General features: G+C 35.9%; 1 protein-coding gene and 1 long non-coding RNA gene across 2 annotated transcripts; one reads left to right on the top strand and one right to left on the bottom strand.

Annotated features, from left to right (window-relative positions):
- Positions 1–606: 606 nt before the first annotated feature.
- Positions 607–5,844, bottom strand: LOC146676854 (uncharacterized). Its single transcript, XM_085415554.1, has 10 exons — positions 5,352–5,844; positions 5,111–5,199; positions 4,636–4,754; positions 4,117–4,533; positions 3,808–4,033; positions 3,479–3,628; positions 2,566–2,783; positions 2,324–2,477; positions 2,133–2,242; positions 607–1,229 (listed from the first exon to the last, which is right to left on the bottom strand). Exons 1-10 carry the CDS (start codon positions 5,480–5,482, stop codon positions 918–920), a joined length of 1,926 nt encoding a protein of 641 aa, XP_085271680.1. The 5' UTR covers positions 5,483–5,844; the 3' UTR covers positions 607–917.
- Positions 5,845–5,999: 155 nt separating this feature from the next.
- LOC146676853 (uncharacterized) lies at positions 6,000–8,064 on the top strand. Its single transcript, XR_014912976.1, has 3 exons — positions 6,000–6,113; positions 7,100–7,198; positions 7,333–8,064. It is a non-coding gene; the product is annotated as an uncharacterized LOC146676853 (long non-coding RNA).
- Positions 8,065–15,377: the final 7,313 nt, after the last annotated feature.

Here is a 15,377-nt window from a genome sequence, read left to right as displayed (position 1 = left end):
AAACCGTCTCAGGGATGCTCAACTGCATGCACTGCAAAAATGGCTAGTCTATATTTAGGAAAAAAATACTACATTTGATACAAAAAGCACTGAAAACAAGTGAAATTATCTGTCCATGCAGCAAGTTTATTTTACTTAATAAGAAATCTTGAAATAAGATTTTTTAATCCAGAAATAAAAGAACACATTTGAGAATTGAAGAGGGTTAAAATAAGCTTTAAAAAGCTCAATTTAAGATAAAATTACTTTATATCAAGTCCCAAAAGTAAGTTAAATATGCTAAATTACAGTCTTTTTTTATGTTTTGAATTCTTACTTGCAGCAAATGAATGCACTGCAACGAGAAAAATAGTTCTAATACTATGAAAAACTACTCAATATTAGTGAAGTATGATTAATTTGTTTCTTGATTCAGGTTGGCTTATCTTAAAATAGAGCTGAATCAATATTAAATCCAGGCAAAAAAACCTTAAAACAGACCTTTTTCCTAGAATACTCCTTGGCTTCTACTGAAATCACAACCAGGACAGGAGTGATATATGTCAACATTTATTTCTCTCATGAGAACAAAATTCTTTTTTTTAAACAATATAGGGCTGCTGCACAATCCCTAAAAGTCTAAATCAACCCTTTAAAAGGCCTAAACAGAGAAAAGAAATTACATTTTTGGCCTTAAACTTTTGTGACAGTCACATAGTCTCACAATGTTGTAAATAATGGCATTACTGACTTAAAACTTTACATGCCTCAGGTAAAGTGTCACTAAGAAAAAAAAACAACAACTTTCATTTGTAAAGCATTATAAGTACAGCCATTTCTCAGGACATTGCTAGGCAAATTAGGAACAAAGTTGTACAAACGTACTACAAAACTAAACAAACTGCAAATGACCTGATAAAATCCTGCTTGGTATTCACCTATTTTTCAAAGAACGACTTCCACTCAGCTATTGCTTTCTTATATGCACTAGTGGCATCTTGATCATGGATGGCATCAGTTATTACCTCAGTTTGTATGACAGAGAGGACCGTTGCAACACATTTTGGGTATGTTAAGTGCAAGGTGTAGTAATATGCCATCAACACCAACATTCCTTCCCAGAAATCCTCCAAGGAGAGAGTGGTCACTGGTATGTTTCCTACAGCAACAATGCTGGTTGTTCCATCAAAAAGCAGCACTGGGGAGGAGAGAGGCCGCTTCTCCAGGTATAGCATTGCATCTTCACCCGGCTAGAAAAGCACAAAAAAAGGACAAATTCTTCAAGATTTTCAATGAAAGGGTTGCTGTGCATCCAAACAGCTTAAGACACAAATAGCAATATCAAGAGTTTAGAATGCTCCAACTGATTTACTGTTGGAATAGAAGAAATAAATGTAAAATATCTGACTTACATAAATATGAAATTTTGGAAATGTACACAGCAAAATCTCCAGTGTTAAATTAACACTGGAGAGTGTCTATATGGGTCCACTCCTCTGAGTGTTAAATACAACACTGTTGAGTGTTAAATTAACACTTTGACAGTGTTATATGTTTAAAAGTAACCTAGTCAGTTTTGAAGATTAACAATGACTAACACTGAGCAGTGCTGATTTTCTAACACTGGAATATTTCTAACATTTTGATTTATTTTCCAGTGTTAGAAAATCAGCACTGCTCAGTGTTAGTCTTTGTTAATCTTCAAAACTGACTAGGTTACTTTTAAACATATAACACTGTCAAAGGTGTTAATTTAACACTGGAGATTTTGCTGTGTATTAATTCTGAGCATGAATTTTCTCTAGTTTGCAGCATTTTTATCATGTCTATTTGTGCTTTTTTTCTCATTTGTTTTTTAAAACTATTTCTTTTAACTTTGTTACATATTCTAGTTTTTGAAGGCCTTTTTAAATATATCATTTTACTGCTTCTACTTGTATCCTAACTGCAATGTGCTTTTGCTCTGTGCTGCCTCTCTGGAGTAGGTTTTGAATAACAATTAAGAAATCCTGAATAAGGAGTAATTTAATCCCTGCTGAATTGAACTTCAACCCACTCTTATTAAGCAGGAAAAGCAAAATAATAATATTAATAATAACAATACAAGTAAATGGAGTACAAGTTACAGTGGCTGGTATTGCAGCTGTTCTCACCTTGAGGATATGAAGGAGAGCCTCACTGGCACTTCCCAGCCGCTTTGGTGGTGTAGTTTTTGAAGGAAAAAGAGATGGAAGTGCATTGAAGAGAGTGACAGTAAAATCCACTGTGAACAGAGAAAAGTATCTCAACAAAGCAATCCGAACATATCTGATGTGTGGATTTAATGTATGAAAAGGCCACTTACCTCCACATACATCCAAGGGGAGAGGAGGTTTCAGGACCTTCTTCCAAATGCCATAGAACTGCACCTTCGAACAAAACTCTGCCCATCGACCCTTCATTTGATCTATGTATTTGCAGTTGGAGCCACCAATGATGCGACGCAGTTCATCCATCGCCTATGACAAAGTTGTGCTCAGTTAGTCAAGAACTAACTAAACCTATCCAGAGAAAGCAAGGAATTTAACTGAAGGTAGTTGAACTTACATTTCGTATGTCTTTGAAGCACGGGTATGCTTCAAATATTTTTCTAGGCCTGTCTTCTTCCCTTGTAACATCTGCGTCAATAAAAGCTCGTCTGGCCTCAAACTCCAGGTCCAAAATTTGAGCGACGTCACTTTGGTTGGGTTTTGCATTGGGTTTCCTGTACATGTTGCTCAAGGTTTTGTAATGTCTTGCCTGCATCTTCAGGCTGTCATGGTCTGCTAGGGAAAGCAAAGAGCAATTGTAAGACATGGTGTAACTAGACTAAATTCAGATTTTTCTAATCAGTCATTTCTAGTAAGGTTGCATGGTTGTTTTTAAGTATAATATTTATGAGAATTAATGTTTAGGTTAAATATGTTTGAGTAATGAACTGACCCTATATGTCCTAATCATTTCCCTTTGTGTCCTTTTCTTATAATGATCATGGATTTATGTTAATTGTTAGTTTGAACAGAATCAAATATTAAAACGAAAGTTTAAGATGCCCGTGAATAAAACTGTGGTGAAAATAAGGTAAAGGTTGTTTACTGTGTATATCGTTCACATCAGTGTGAACAGTGATTATGAGCTGATGGATAAAAATCTTTTAGGTAATTTGATCTATGACAGAAACACTGTGATAAGGCATGATAGATGTGACCAGCATGAGGATTTACATGTGTAAATAATCAGCACTGAGTAACACCCATTACAACACAAAGTGTTAAAATACTTACTATGGCTAACTGGCAAACTGGAATGAGGGATCTATCATATGTTGATTTTACACACCAACTCGAGTTAATGCCAAACCACTATGATTTTTGGAATAAACACTTAGAACGGGGTTCATTGCTGCAACCATATTTTGGAAAGAGCTGTAAGAGGAACCACAGTCAGACTGAGAGGTAGATAAGGGTGATGGTGGACTTACCAACAACATCATCTGGAGGTGCAGTTGAAGGACCTATATCAGACCTGGGTGCAGAGCATGAGGCTGACTTGGATAATAGTGGTAAAGCCAGCGTAGTATTGTTTGACGTAGTTGGTACAGTGGAGGGTAGCGGCAATTGGGATTCTTTCTCTGAGGAAAAAACAGAAGATGAACAGAATGTAATAACAGGGAATAGCTAGAAAGTTAAGGAAAATACTCAACACTGTATAAATCTTGTGATGCACTCTGAACAGAAAACTGAGGGCAGGTGGTCTCTTTGAAGTTTTAGATGTCCAAAAGTCATTAGTACAGCAGACCAAAGTACACACCTGCATTTGAGTTATCCTCGCTGAGGTCATCATTGCTCTCAAGAAGTGTGGTATAGTCACTTGAACCACTTGCTTCACCACTTAGGTCACCTTCAGTCCCATTGTCTGTGTCATCTGAGCTGAAAAGAGTCTTCCTGGGCCTGCCTCGTTGTGGCATGGAGCCCTGCCTCTTCCTTGGAGACTTCATATTTTGGAGTCGTTTGTACAGTTTGGTGTAGATGGTCAGCTGTGGTAAAATAATATATATTTGTACATCATTTTATTATCTCACTCAATTTTAGATATTGTAGTGGGTAAAGAATGACTTACGTATGGCATGTGTGTGTCAGCATCACGTAACATGGGGTAATAGTCGACAATCTTCTGTGACATTGCTCTCATTTCGAGTTTGGAGGGGTATGTTACTTCCTTCCCCATGGGACTAACACGGAGGATTGCAACCATGCTGGTGACTGTGTTCCTTACAAGTCTGCAACAGAGCTCCTTCGACATCCTGCAGTCCTTTTCCTTTCCACTGTGGAGCAATGCAAAGTACTGACTGCGCACCATGTCCAACTCTGAATCTGTATACACCACATACTCTGGTGGGTCTGGCATTTTCATTTTTTTGTCAGCAGTGTAGGAAATGGGAGTGGAAGTTTGAGGCTGACATTGTGACACATCAAAGCCGAAGGGGTTACTCTCGCTTCGATGGAAAGTGTTGGCAACTTGGTCAGTACTCTTAAACTATAACAGTTGTGGGATATAAACAAAAATACACAATTAGGCAAATTAATGCTAGACAATATGGACAGTAATCATCTTCTTAGTGGTATAATGTGTATTTACCTTTTGGCTGATAAAATCCCAAATCTTCTTTCTACGGAAGAAATTTTCATGGCCCGGAAAAAGATCCTTTAGGTCATCCCGGGTAAAGCTTCTCAAAGTTTCCTCATCAATATTCACAGCTGTAAAAGAGAAAAACAACTTCAAAAGTGATATTTATTTCTCTTTTCCTGGGCGTGGCTTATTACATGTCGAGGTCATTTTTTGTCAATAAATGTATTTTAGCAATAAGTAATATTAACAGGATAAAATGTCAAACTTAAAACAGTTTATCAAATATTTGGGAATGCAATAAAACTATTTTTGGGTGTCTTCAAGAATGATGTTCCAAGTCTATTTAGGCAAAGACAGCTCAAGGCTATAATGTGGATAAAGGTCAGAGTAGAGTGCAATCCTAGCTCCAAGTTTCAGAAATGATGCTAACAGATGCTAAGGCTGCTTAGCTAACGTACCAAAATAACTGAAAAATAAGACTTACCCTGCAACACAGACAGTATGGCATCGTCAAACTTGTCCATGCCGTGACAGCAGTTCTCTAGTTCGTTCCAAAGCCTCCACTCACAGTGCCTGGAAATATCCTACAGCTTAAATAAGATCATTTAGCTAAAGTTAACACATTAGCTAGATTGCTAACTAGCAGCAGCCCTCACAAAACACGACTTTATCTTAATAACACCGTTGTACCATAGTATTTTTCAAATCAACTTAATGTTACCAACCTTAAATTACTGTTCACTTTGTTTAGATAAATAATTTTGATCTTCCTAACGGTCCTGATGGTTAACAAAGCAGGGGAAAAGAGTTTGTCCCGCGTGAAAGTAACGTCACGACAGGAACTGAGAATGCGCATGCAGAAAATTATTTATATTTAATTTTTTTTAAGTAAAAAAAAAGAAAAGAAAAATATAAATTCAGTCTTAAACACTTATTGCCTAAAAATAAATATAACTGATGTAATTTAAACCTGAAAAATTGGATAATTAAGGATACATATATTTTAAAAATTGCCTACCTTTCCCATGGTCCCACACTCTCATCTGTGGCCTTCAGTGGAGAGCGGTAAAGTATGCTGTATGGCTACAGCGCGAAAACAGTTCACCATGGCGCTCTGGAGATGTATGATCTGTTTTATCTTTGTTTCTTTAACTCTGAAGGTGCTCCTTAGCCACATAAATGCAGCTCATGGTCGAAGGCAGGATTTTTGGGTTTACTGTGGAATAGATGGCTGTGAACAAGATTTCAGAGTTTTTAACTCATTCTTTCGCCACATTAAACGGACGCACCCTCTGTATTTGACGAATGGAAGCCCACCAAGAGGATGGAGGATCCCCCCAACATCCCACTCTTTAGGATCGGAAAATGTTGGTGTTTCAGTCTTTGCCAACTGTAGTACTGCAACAACAACCAGCACCGTGGAAATATCAACTGGTGGATCTTGGCCTGAAGTGCAGGAGCCTCAGGTTGTTGACAGCCCGATCACGGTAAGTGTTAAACTAAATAAAATGTAGTGTGGCTTCTGATGACAAATTTAGCTATGTCTAACTCCTCGTATTTGGTCCTATATTACTTTTAATCCTTTTCTCCATTTTTAGTCGAGAGAAATTTAACGAGATCTCGCGATATTATACCGCTAGATATTGTTCTTCAAACTGTTACAAGCGATTTCCACTATGGTTGGATTTTAAATCACAATTTCATCCTGCAGGATGAAATAAAAAATAAATAAACAGAATAGCAGTTCAGTGTAGATAGTACAGGCTATGCTGCAGCCGGAGAAGGCACACACTCTGCGGCTGGCATGTCTCCTGGTGAAGTTTGCATCAAAGACACTCTCAGCGCGCTTAAATCTTTCAATGTGGCAGCAATTTGGGTATCTCGTAGGAATTATAAGTGGTGAATACGGTTTCAGGTAAGACACAGAGTATTTGGAAGCACTGTAAAAAAAATCTGTTGGCCAGAAATACTGCCAAAACATGGATAAGAATGATTTTCTTGAAAATTAAATAAATTAATAAATGCATACAATAAAATATATCCATATACTAATACTAACATAAATTCTGAGTGCAAATCTAAATTACGTGATTTAAAAATACATAAATAATTTAATAAATACAACAAACATGTAAAGAAACTAATATCTAAGTGCAAACAAAAATTCATTATTTAAAAAGATAAAATCTCATTCTCATGAATCCAATCCCTAGCCTCATCAAAAAAATGGACAACCCCTTTTTTATTGTTTCTTTGTCTTTGATTTCTTTTCCATTTCTTTTTTCTTTATTCCAAAGAATGAATATTATATTATCTTATATTATATTGAATATTCACAACTGTAACACTAGTCACTGTCATGCACTTTGTTTTTTAATGGACCAATCATTAGGTGTAACTGATTATACCTGTTATGTAAGAATTTCTATAATTGGCCAGGAATTTGGAGTAACTTTGTTTTTCTGCTCTAAAGGAAGAAGCTGTTGCTACAACATCCTTTACCAGACATGATATTACCAGATCTGCTGCAGCTTTTGCTATCTGTGTTCAAGAACAGTGCCACTTATCACAGGTATGTTATAGTCTTAATGGATCAATACATTACATAAGGCAATCAATGTCTTACTTGTTCATAATGGAATTCAGAATTATTATTATTTTATATAAATGCAGAATAAGTTACTTTTATTTCAAATGTTTTCACAGAGAACGGTCAAACATATCATCTCAGGAGTGCAACAGTATCAGGCTGTTCTTTTGGATACGCTCAAGGAAAGAATGAAGACAGTGTTTGAAGATAATGCCGAGGGAACCACTCAGCTTCAAGATGAGGCTTTGGCTACATTTGATAAATTCATGGATCCTTTCTCCACCATTGCATATGGACAGAGTAGAGCCATAGGGGAAATGTTCTGTCCAGTCAACGCAGAGGAAGTAGTAGTATCCCAGAAGATATGTTGGGTAAAGCAAGGTCTTTCAAGGGTCATGTCTTTAAGGAACAAAAGTTTTTACTATGTACCATTAATTGAAAGTCTAAAGCAGTTAATGACTAATGAGAGAATCTTTACCATGTTGAACACTGCACCACAAAGAAGCAGAGAGGGATTCTTCTATGATTTTAGAGACGGGTCCCCCTTGTTTTCTCAGAGGCCAAATGCATTGCAATTAATACTGTACACAGATGAAATTGAAATATGTACCGGTAACCCCTTAGGGTCCCATGCTTCTGCAAACAAATTGGTCATGTTTTATTATACTTTAGGAAATATTGATCCAAAATTTAGGTCAAAGTTAGCTGCAATACGACTTCTTGCTATTGCTAAAGCAAGTGACATTTCTCAGTGGGGTATTGATGTTGTACTGAAAAGAATACTTCAAGATCTATCACTGCTTTACAATGGTGTAAGGATTAAAATGTCAAATGGTGAAATTGAATTGTTTGGTGCTGTTATAGCCATTTGCGGAGACACGCTAGCCCAGCATGAGATTGCTGGCTTTAAAGAAGGGATTGGTTTTGCTTATAGCAAATGTAGACACTGTGAATGCAACTTTGATGATATGCAAAGTGTTTTTGAGGAGAAGAAGTTTGTTCACAGAACTCTGGAGAAACATATCAGGCAGTGTTTTGAAATAGATAAAGCAAGCACAGATTTATTGAAAGCATCCCTCAAAACTACTTATGGAATTAATAGAAGAAGCAGACTAGTTGATGTTCCTGCATTTGACCTGATCAAACAAACTCCACAGGACATAATGCATGTTATTTTTGAAGGTGTTGCATCAATGGAAGTTAAATTTGTATTAAAACACCTAATTCTCTCAGGACAATTAGAATTAGACAAGTTTAATTCAGACATTCAAAATTTTCCTTACTCACCTCTTGAAATACGGGATAAACCATGTCCTATTAGCTTTGGCACTTTAGCGGCTAACGACAACAAATTGAAACAGTCTTGTGGACAGATGCTAATTCTTTTAAAAATATTACTTTTTCTTTTGTATGGTGCGGAGAGTGAGTATGTTGTATTTATTAGAAAGTTAATTATGATAATTCAAATAGTTCTTGCTCCCATTATTTCTTTACAAACTGTATTGCAACTGAGAAGTATGATTGAAGAACACCTGTATCAGTTCAAGCAACTTTTTCCCGAAGCCAATATAATACCTAAGCAACATTATATGTTGCATCTTCCCAGTCAAATCTTATCGCTTGGACCTTTAATAAGGAGTATGTGCATGCGCTTTGAGGCAAAGCACTCCTATTTTAAACAGTGGGCTTCTAAGTTAAATTTTAAAAATGTTTGTAAATCCCTTGCAAACCACAATCAATTTCTTGAGTGTTGTCAAAATGAAATAGGCACTGAACATCCTATTTTTGCGAAAGAAAAGGAATCCGGGCCAGTATCAGCTAAAAATAATGAATATGTTAGGAAAAAAATTAAAGAATTTTTTGGAATAGATGTCATGCAGTCTGTTGTCTCAGTGAAATGGTATGTTCTAAATGGCAATAAATACATTGCTGGGAAGTCCATGATTATTGCAGACGTGGATGGCACTTTCCCTGTGTTTGGACTGATAAAGGATATCTTTTTGATTGACTCATCTTTTATTGCTTTTGAGTACCAACGCTATGAAACTTTGAATTTAAATGAAGACTTATTGGCATATGAAGTAACTGTGCCCATTGTTGCTCAAGCTACAGAATTAGCCCATGAGCTCATTGATTATACTTCATACTTTTCTATTAGTTTTAGGGACAGTGTGTTTGTGCCAATCAAATACAGTCTTTCTGATATTATTTCCCATAGAAATCACCCTTAAGATTAGGGTTGCACCAAGTATTGGCTTAGTGTAGTTTGTGATGATATCAGTTGACAGTCATTAAATGTTCCCTAAACCAATGTCAATGTTGTACCACATAATGCTGGCATGCTGTGACAAACAGCTGTCTTTGAAATGTGATTTGTATCATAAATTGTGGTTAATTTTTTTCCTTTATATGTACAACTTTGAAGTCAGACATGATTTTGAATAAATCATATTTTCAACAGGTGCCTTGTGTGAATTTCCTAAATCAAGCAAATTGAGTTTGTCACTCTATCTTGAAACAAGTGATATTTTGAGAGACATCTGGTGAGAGACCTAATGTAGGCTATTTTAAGAGTTATTCTTCCCATTTCTGGATTTCTGTACTAATATAGACACAATTATATGGTTATTCTCAATTTAAGTTTATTATCTAAAATCCAGACTTAGAAACAAGTAAATCTTTTTTAAAACAAGGCAAATAATCTGGCCTGTCTAAAAATAGGATTTTAAATCATGGCAAGCACCAGATAATTTGCAGTGTGCCCGTCGTCCTCATCTGGGTTTTGACCTGACTCCAGCTCGTCGCCGTAACAGACTTGTGTGGGCAAATGCTCACATTCGATGGCGTCTGGCACGTTGGAGAGGTGTGCGCTTCACGGATGAATCATGGTTCACATTGTTCAGGGCAGATGGCAGCTGAGAATGTCCCAGTTCTTGCATGGCCAGCATACTCACCGGACATGTCACCCATTGAGCATGTTCGGGATGTGCTTGACCGGCGTATACGACAGCGTGTACCAGTTCCCACGAATATCCAACAACCTCGCACAGCCATTGAAGTGGAGTGGACCAACATTCCACAGGCCACAATTGACAATCTGATAGACTCCATGCGACGATGTGTTGCACTGCATGAGGCAAATGGTGGTCACACCAGATACTGACCGGTTCTGGGTCCCCAGACCCCCAATAGCGCAAAAAACTGCACATTCCAGGGTGGCCTTTTGTTGTGGGCAGTCTGAGGTACACCTGTGCACTACTCATGATGTCAGATCAGCATCCTGATGTGGCACACCTGTGAGGTGGGATGGATTATCTCAATATAGCAGATGTGCCCACTACCACACATTTGGACTGATTTGTGACCACTGTTTGGGAGGGATGGTTATATTGTGTATCTGGAATGAATTTTAGGTCTCTACGTCCATCCCATGGGGAATGGGAGCAAAAACAAAAGTGTTGCGTTTATATTTTTGTTCAGTGTATATTTTCATAGGTTTTACAGACATTTTTGTTTTTTTTTACTGATGCAGATCTTCCACAGCCATTCATCCTTAACCAAAATAAATAAATAATAGATAAATTTTTACACATTTACAACTTCCAACTTTAGGCACTAATTAAAGCCTAAAGAGTCGCCCTTACAGATTTCTTTCATTTACTACAGCAGCTTTTCTTTCAATTGCGATACCTTTTCTTACATTAAAATATCCCAGAAATTAAAGGTGTTGTTAAGCTTCTGCACACCGACAAAAAGGATTTACACTGGTCTGGCACACATAAGAGCAATGTCGACTGTATGTGGCCTGCGATTTACATCTCAGGCCACGTCCCTGATCTAACGTGTCATGATCAGTAGGTGAGCGACCAAACTTGGCAGACAAGTATATCTCGGAACCCTAAGAGGGTTCTTATCTAGATCGCACATCATGATCATCATCATCGATTTGCCATGTATCAGAAATTATGCTCCTTGCCTAAAAACTAAGCATACTCACAATGCTTTCTGTATATAGAGACTGAAGTGGTTCAAACTGTATGTAGCATGTTGCCATTGCACGTTGCCATGGAAACATATCTACATTTAGTTGGATATGTATAAATGCTCTTTTATATTTTGTTCTGGTTTACTACTGGCGATACTGCAGACTAGATTCTAAAGTAATTGATTAATCTATTGGTATTTATCAGAGAAAATATTAAATTGCTCTTTTCACTTTGTTTTAATAGAAAAATAAATTTTAAAAGGCTACCAAACAAGTCCTTTTGGTTCTGACACAATTCCATAATGAGGGAGAAATCAAAATCACTTCATTTTTAAAGAGCTCTAATATGCAATGTCAGAATTAAACAACAACATTAAGAGTGGATTAAGCGGTACAACAGCGTTATTTTTTGACCTGATTTGCCGTACAGCTTTATATATCCTGTTCTCCTGGCTGCGGTACATAACCAGTCCATTGTGTGCAAAAAACAGTCAAATAATATGGTTTTAGATTTTATCTAGTCAGCCAAGTTAATATTTAGTGCAGCATTTTGTGCAAACATAAATTATTTGACAACAACAGGTGGGATAAAATGTAAAACTCATCATGATATTGTCTAAACTGGACAAAAATATGGAATGCATGACTCTGACTGACATTCCATAAGCTCTTATGGCATTTATCAATTCTGTACTGCTACTTTATTTATTATGTTTATGTAAGATTAATCTAAAATATCTCTCCCTTATATTTGGACATTTATTTAAAAAAAACATTAGCACATCACGTATTTACAGTCATGAGAAAAGAAAGTGTTATTATTGTCATTGACAATGAAAAATAAATAAATAATAATAATAATAATAATAATAATAATAATAATAATAATAACAATAATAATAATAATAATAATAATAACAACAACAACATGGTCTTTATCAGGCCTTTAAAATTAGATAAATACAATAACAGATGAGCAATAGCACACTAATCTGTGTCTTTTAATCTGTGTCTATACCTTGTAAAGCACTTTGTGATCTCTTATCTAGAAATGTGCTATATAAATAAAATTTTACTTACTTACTTACTTTACTACAATTTTTTATTTAACAAAAACCAGAAGTGTTTGACAAAATGACGTACACTGTCACTGCTTCTCTAGGAATTAGCAGTGTAAGTACCAGCGAAGTGCGCTTAAACAAATACACTTTCTTCTTACTTCTTGACTGGATGAGATTTCTAGATAAAAGAAAATATTACTTATTCCTGACATGCAGCCTCTAATGAGTCTTTCAGTAAACACAAAACCAACACAATCTCACCCAAAAATCACTTTCCAATTGCAACTGCAGTCTTGCTGTAACAGCATAGCACAGTTCATCAATCAACTATAAATGAGCTGGGTTAATTAATAGGCAGCCAAAGGGTATCTATAAACATTAATATTCTTCACAATCACGACTGCATCCAGACAGCCAATTGGAAAGTGGTGAGATAGATGTATTGTAGCTGCCTAAGGGTTGTCAGGGGGAAAATGCAAGGTAGAAGAGAGGTTAAGCACCTTGGGATATTTGCAACCTCAACCTTGGGTAGTTAATTGAGGAGAAAACACAAGTGAAGTGTGCGTAACAGTTTCTAGTCTCACATGTGACTGTTGTCCCAAAACAAATTAAACCCTATAGGTATTTTTTTCCATGCAGCGTACCAGTTATTTTCAAACTATGGAAGAACATGTCAGTCACAGACAATTCACCAGAGACCTGCAATTCTCATATGCATGTAATTAGACATGACTTAGACTTTGTCATGTCTGATAACAAGCTGATTAAAAAAATTATCCAATTATGTCCTATAGTTGAGGTCTTACATGGCTCTAGGTAGAAGAGCAGCATTAAATCAGTGAAACTGGGCAAAGATGGTGGAAACAAATGTCTTATACTTGCTCTGTCTGAAACTTTTTGTCCTACTTTTATGTTAACATTTTGTGCAACTGGATCCTGATCACATTGCAAATTCATAGAGATAAGAACTGAATCCTTTTACTATTTTGACTGAAGTTAAAGGCAATTAGACATGAATTACTTAGCTTAATTAGAGAAATACCTCAGGTTAGCCGGGGGGTGCATAATGATTTAATTTCAAAGATGAGAAAGAAAAAAAAATATTATTGATGAGCACACACACGTGTGCACACGCACAATGCTTTATTTTCAAATAGGCAGTTGCATTCATTTATGCACTCATCTTTCATTCATATAATAAGGATTTAGCATTTGATGAGATACTAAATGACAGGCACCTGTCTGAGTTTTGGGCAGTTCTTTATTCATCTCCCATTTGATGGAGTTGTTGATGTGACAAACATCACTAGCACCATTGTTTAGAAATGTCTTTTTGCACCCCCATCTCAGTTTCATTACAAGAGGAAGCAGAAAGTTGATCTTGTAAGACAGCCTTCTGGGTTGCTTAATTTAATCAATAGTAGTTGATTAAAACCTTGCTCTCTTATCTCATACCCTGCACTTGTTATGATTGCCTTTGGGAACTGAAACCATATCTGCATATTTTCAGAATCTCAGAGGATGGATAATACAGTAGATAAACAGCAATATTTTGAAGTACATTTTAATTAAATATCAATGTTATAAATTATAAAATACCAAATTCACTAGACAGTTGCATTATTATTTTAGACAACTGCATTCAATATTAGGCAGTGGGTGTCTTTCCTGTTTATGAAAATAAATGCTATTGATTCAGCCCAAGTGGTTTATATTAAACGAAATCATGAATGTAGAGAGATGAAGGAAATTATATATGACATATTCTTAATTTATTGCTAATGAACAAACAGCCAGATGTCAGTGTAGCTGACCTTAAATGTGTAAAAATATAAAGTCACATAAGGTTATTTGTTTTTAAATAAATACCACTGAGTATTCATGCGCCTTCCCTGAGTCAGAAATGTGTTTTTTCTTTTTCAGTGACATTGAGTAATTTAATATTATCTCTAAAGTGCTGCTGTTGATTTAACTTAGCCTGCCAATATATTTCCAGATGTTTTCTTTCACACCATATGTCATAATCTCAGATGTATACGTTATGCACAACGTGACAGGGCTGTATGTAAAGACTAATAAAATAGCCTAAAAGTAAGATTTGTTTTAAGTTATATATTTTCAAAGGGAAACTCTATGACTACTTTAAAAAAAATAGGTCAACAAATTTCAAGAAATAACGTAACACCATCAGTAGTTTTACTTTTCCTACTGTTTTGTGCTCAAGCATTAATCAGGTCGCACAATATAAACATAAACCTTAATGTGGAAAATGACTTTTTCATTTTGCTGCATTTTAGCACTTCAGTTGGGAAAGCAAAAATGTGCTTTCATGGGCTTTTTAAACCAACTGATTACTAAGTGCAGTAGTTAGTAGTCATAGCATTCGGTGCATTTATCTGGGATGGAGTCAACATACTCAAGTCACCAGGTTCATCATAATTAAAAATAAAATATGTCCTTCAGGGTGACAGTGTGCCTTACTGATTTGTTTTTAATAGATTTGCACAAAAATAGAAGTAAAATAAGCTGCATCAGGCTTTGGCTACTGAAGAAATACTTGTTTGTTTGTTTTTTTTTAGCTAAATGATAATGATTATTATTATTATTGTTAACTTTATGAAACAAGTAGTACCACTGAGGCTGAGATCTCTTTTTATATTTCTCTTTTCTTTTATCTACCTACTAAATTTTAAGTGGGTCTATAATGCTTGTGATTCATGGTTCAAACTAACTATTTATATACCTGTATCCTTTAACACACATGTCTTCTCTGTCTTGACTGCTCCATAAGTCTCCCTGTTCTCATTAAGCTTTATTTAAAGAACTGGAAGCTGTGAGTAGGAGGGAGGATTGCAAAAAGGCAAGCAAAATAAAAAGTGTCATATGTGTAAGTAGCCCAGCATATAATGTGTAATGTGTTGCTCAAACTAGAGCCACAAGATGGCATTAGGATTTGTGCCTTGTATTTTGACTCTCCCTCATAACCTTTATTTAACCAGGTAAAAACAAAACTCTTGGATTAAAAATCTCTTTTACAACAGTGTCCCCGGACACAAGGACAGCAGTACACATACATACACATACAAATCCATAAAACAGTTAAGTACAGGCAAAG

This window comes from Rhamphochromis longiceps, linkage group LG2 (genome assembly GCF_057381845.1).
Source record: "Rhamphochromis longiceps isolate RC_006_pf linkage group LG2, R_longiceps_female_GT1.1, whole genome shotgun sequence".
Classification (NCBI taxonomy): Eukaryota; Metazoa; Chordata; class Actinopteri; order Cichliformes; family Cichlidae; genus Rhamphochromis; species Rhamphochromis longiceps.
Note: the sequence above shows the minus strand (reverse complement) of the source record. Positions and strands in the feature narration are given on the sequence as shown.

What these genes read in the sequence shown, in the direction of transcription:
- LOC146676854 (XM_085415554.1), bottom strand. Translation starts at nt 5,482, where the DNA reads ATGCGCATTCTCAGTTCCTGTCGTGACGTTACTTTCACGCGGGACAAA. An exon ending in AAAGTGAACAGTAATTTAAG is followed by an intron (nt 5,200 to 5,351) that starts GTTGGTAACATT and finishes GGATATTTCCAG; the next exon opens with GCACTGTGAGTGGAGGCTTT. An exon ending in CTCTCCTTCATATCCTCAAG is followed by an intron (nt 1,230 to 2,132) that starts GTGAGAACAGCT and finishes GTGCTTTTCTAG; the next exon opens with CCGGGTGAAGATGCAATGCT.